This window comes from Aureococcus anophagefferens (genome assembly GCF_000186865.1).
Source record: "Aureococcus anophagefferens unplaced genomic scaffold AURANscaffold_1933, whole genome shotgun sequence".
NCBI classification, from domain to species: domain Eukaryota; class Pelagophyceae; order Pelagomonadales; family Pelagomonadaceae; genus Aureococcus; species Aureococcus anophagefferens.
In genome coordinates, this window is record NW_008706595.1 from 1 (window position 1) to 1,133 (window position 1,133).

At 70.8% G+C, this 1,133-nt stretch overlaps 1 protein-coding gene across 1 annotated transcript; it reads left to right on the forward strand.

Moving 5' to 3' along the window:
- AURANDRAFT_69476 (hypothetical protein) lies at positions 1-1,052 on the forward strand (the record flags this gene model as incomplete). The annotated part of the gene is made up of 1 exon (XM_009045246.1): positions 1-1,052. A coding segment is annotated over one exon (1,052 nt), but the record flags the coding sequence as incomplete, so codon positions are not given.
- Positions 1,053-1,133: the final 81 nt, after the last annotated feature.

A 1,133-nucleotide genomic window follows, 5' to 3' on the forward strand; every position in this document is an offset into this window, starting at 1 on the left:
ACCCGACATCTGCACCCGTTCGACGGCGGCGAGTGCGCCGACTCGACGTCGTGGAAGGCAACAAAGGGGGGGGTCACGTGCGCGAACCTCCTCGACGGCATTACCAAGAGCAAGAAGGTGACGAAGCAGTGCAAGCTCAAGTCCGCGGACGGCGTCGAGGCCCGCGACGCGTGCCAAGTGACGTGCGACCGGTGCCCCGAGTGCAAAGACTCCGGGAACTTCTTCGTCGGCGCGGCCAAGTTCAACAGCTACAAGACCTGCGCCTGGGTCGGCGAGGACCGCGCGGGCCGCTGCGGCCTCGTCGGCCAGAAGGACGGCGACGAGTACGCCGCCTGGGAGATGTGCCCCGCGGCGTGCCACCTGTGCGAGCGCGAGTGCGCGGACGACCTCGCGTGGAACCCGAAGAAGTACGCCAAGAGCAAGGCGTTCAAGAACGACAAGATGGACGACCTCGACGACGAGGCGACGGGCAACGGCTGCGCGTGGGTCGCCGACAAGCTCGACGAGTACGATTATTCGTTCGCCGCGACCGCGCACTTCTGCAACATCAGGGGCGGGCCGGGGACGGGGAAGAAGCCCCAGATCGTCGACGCCTACGACGCCTACGAGGGGTGCGCCAAGACCTGCGGCAACTGCCACGAGGCCTTCCCGACGCCCGCGCCGTCGGTCTCGCCGACGCCCGCGCCGTCCTACTCGCCGACGCCCGAGCCCACGGTCTCCCCCACGCCCGCGCCGTCCTACTCGCCGACGCCCGAGCCGTCGGTCTCGCCGACGCCCGCGCCGTCCTACGCGCCGACGCCCGCGCCGTCGGTCTCGCCGACGCCCGCGCCGTCGCCCGAGCCCACGGTCTCCCCCACGCCCGCGCCGTCCTACTCGCCGACGCCCGCGCCGTCGCCCCGGCCGACGACGTGGTCCTACTCCTACTCCTACATCGGCCCGACGACGTTTCCGACGAAGGAAGGGGGGGCTCCGTCGGGCTCCGTGCAGTGCGGCGGCGCCGACGACTTCTGCGACTGCAAGGGCGACTGCGTCAACAACGACCAGTGGTGCCAGTGCGACGAGGCGGAGGCCTGCTGCGCCGCCTTCGACGGCACCTACGGCTACGGCGACGGCGCCCTCGAAGGCGACAGCGA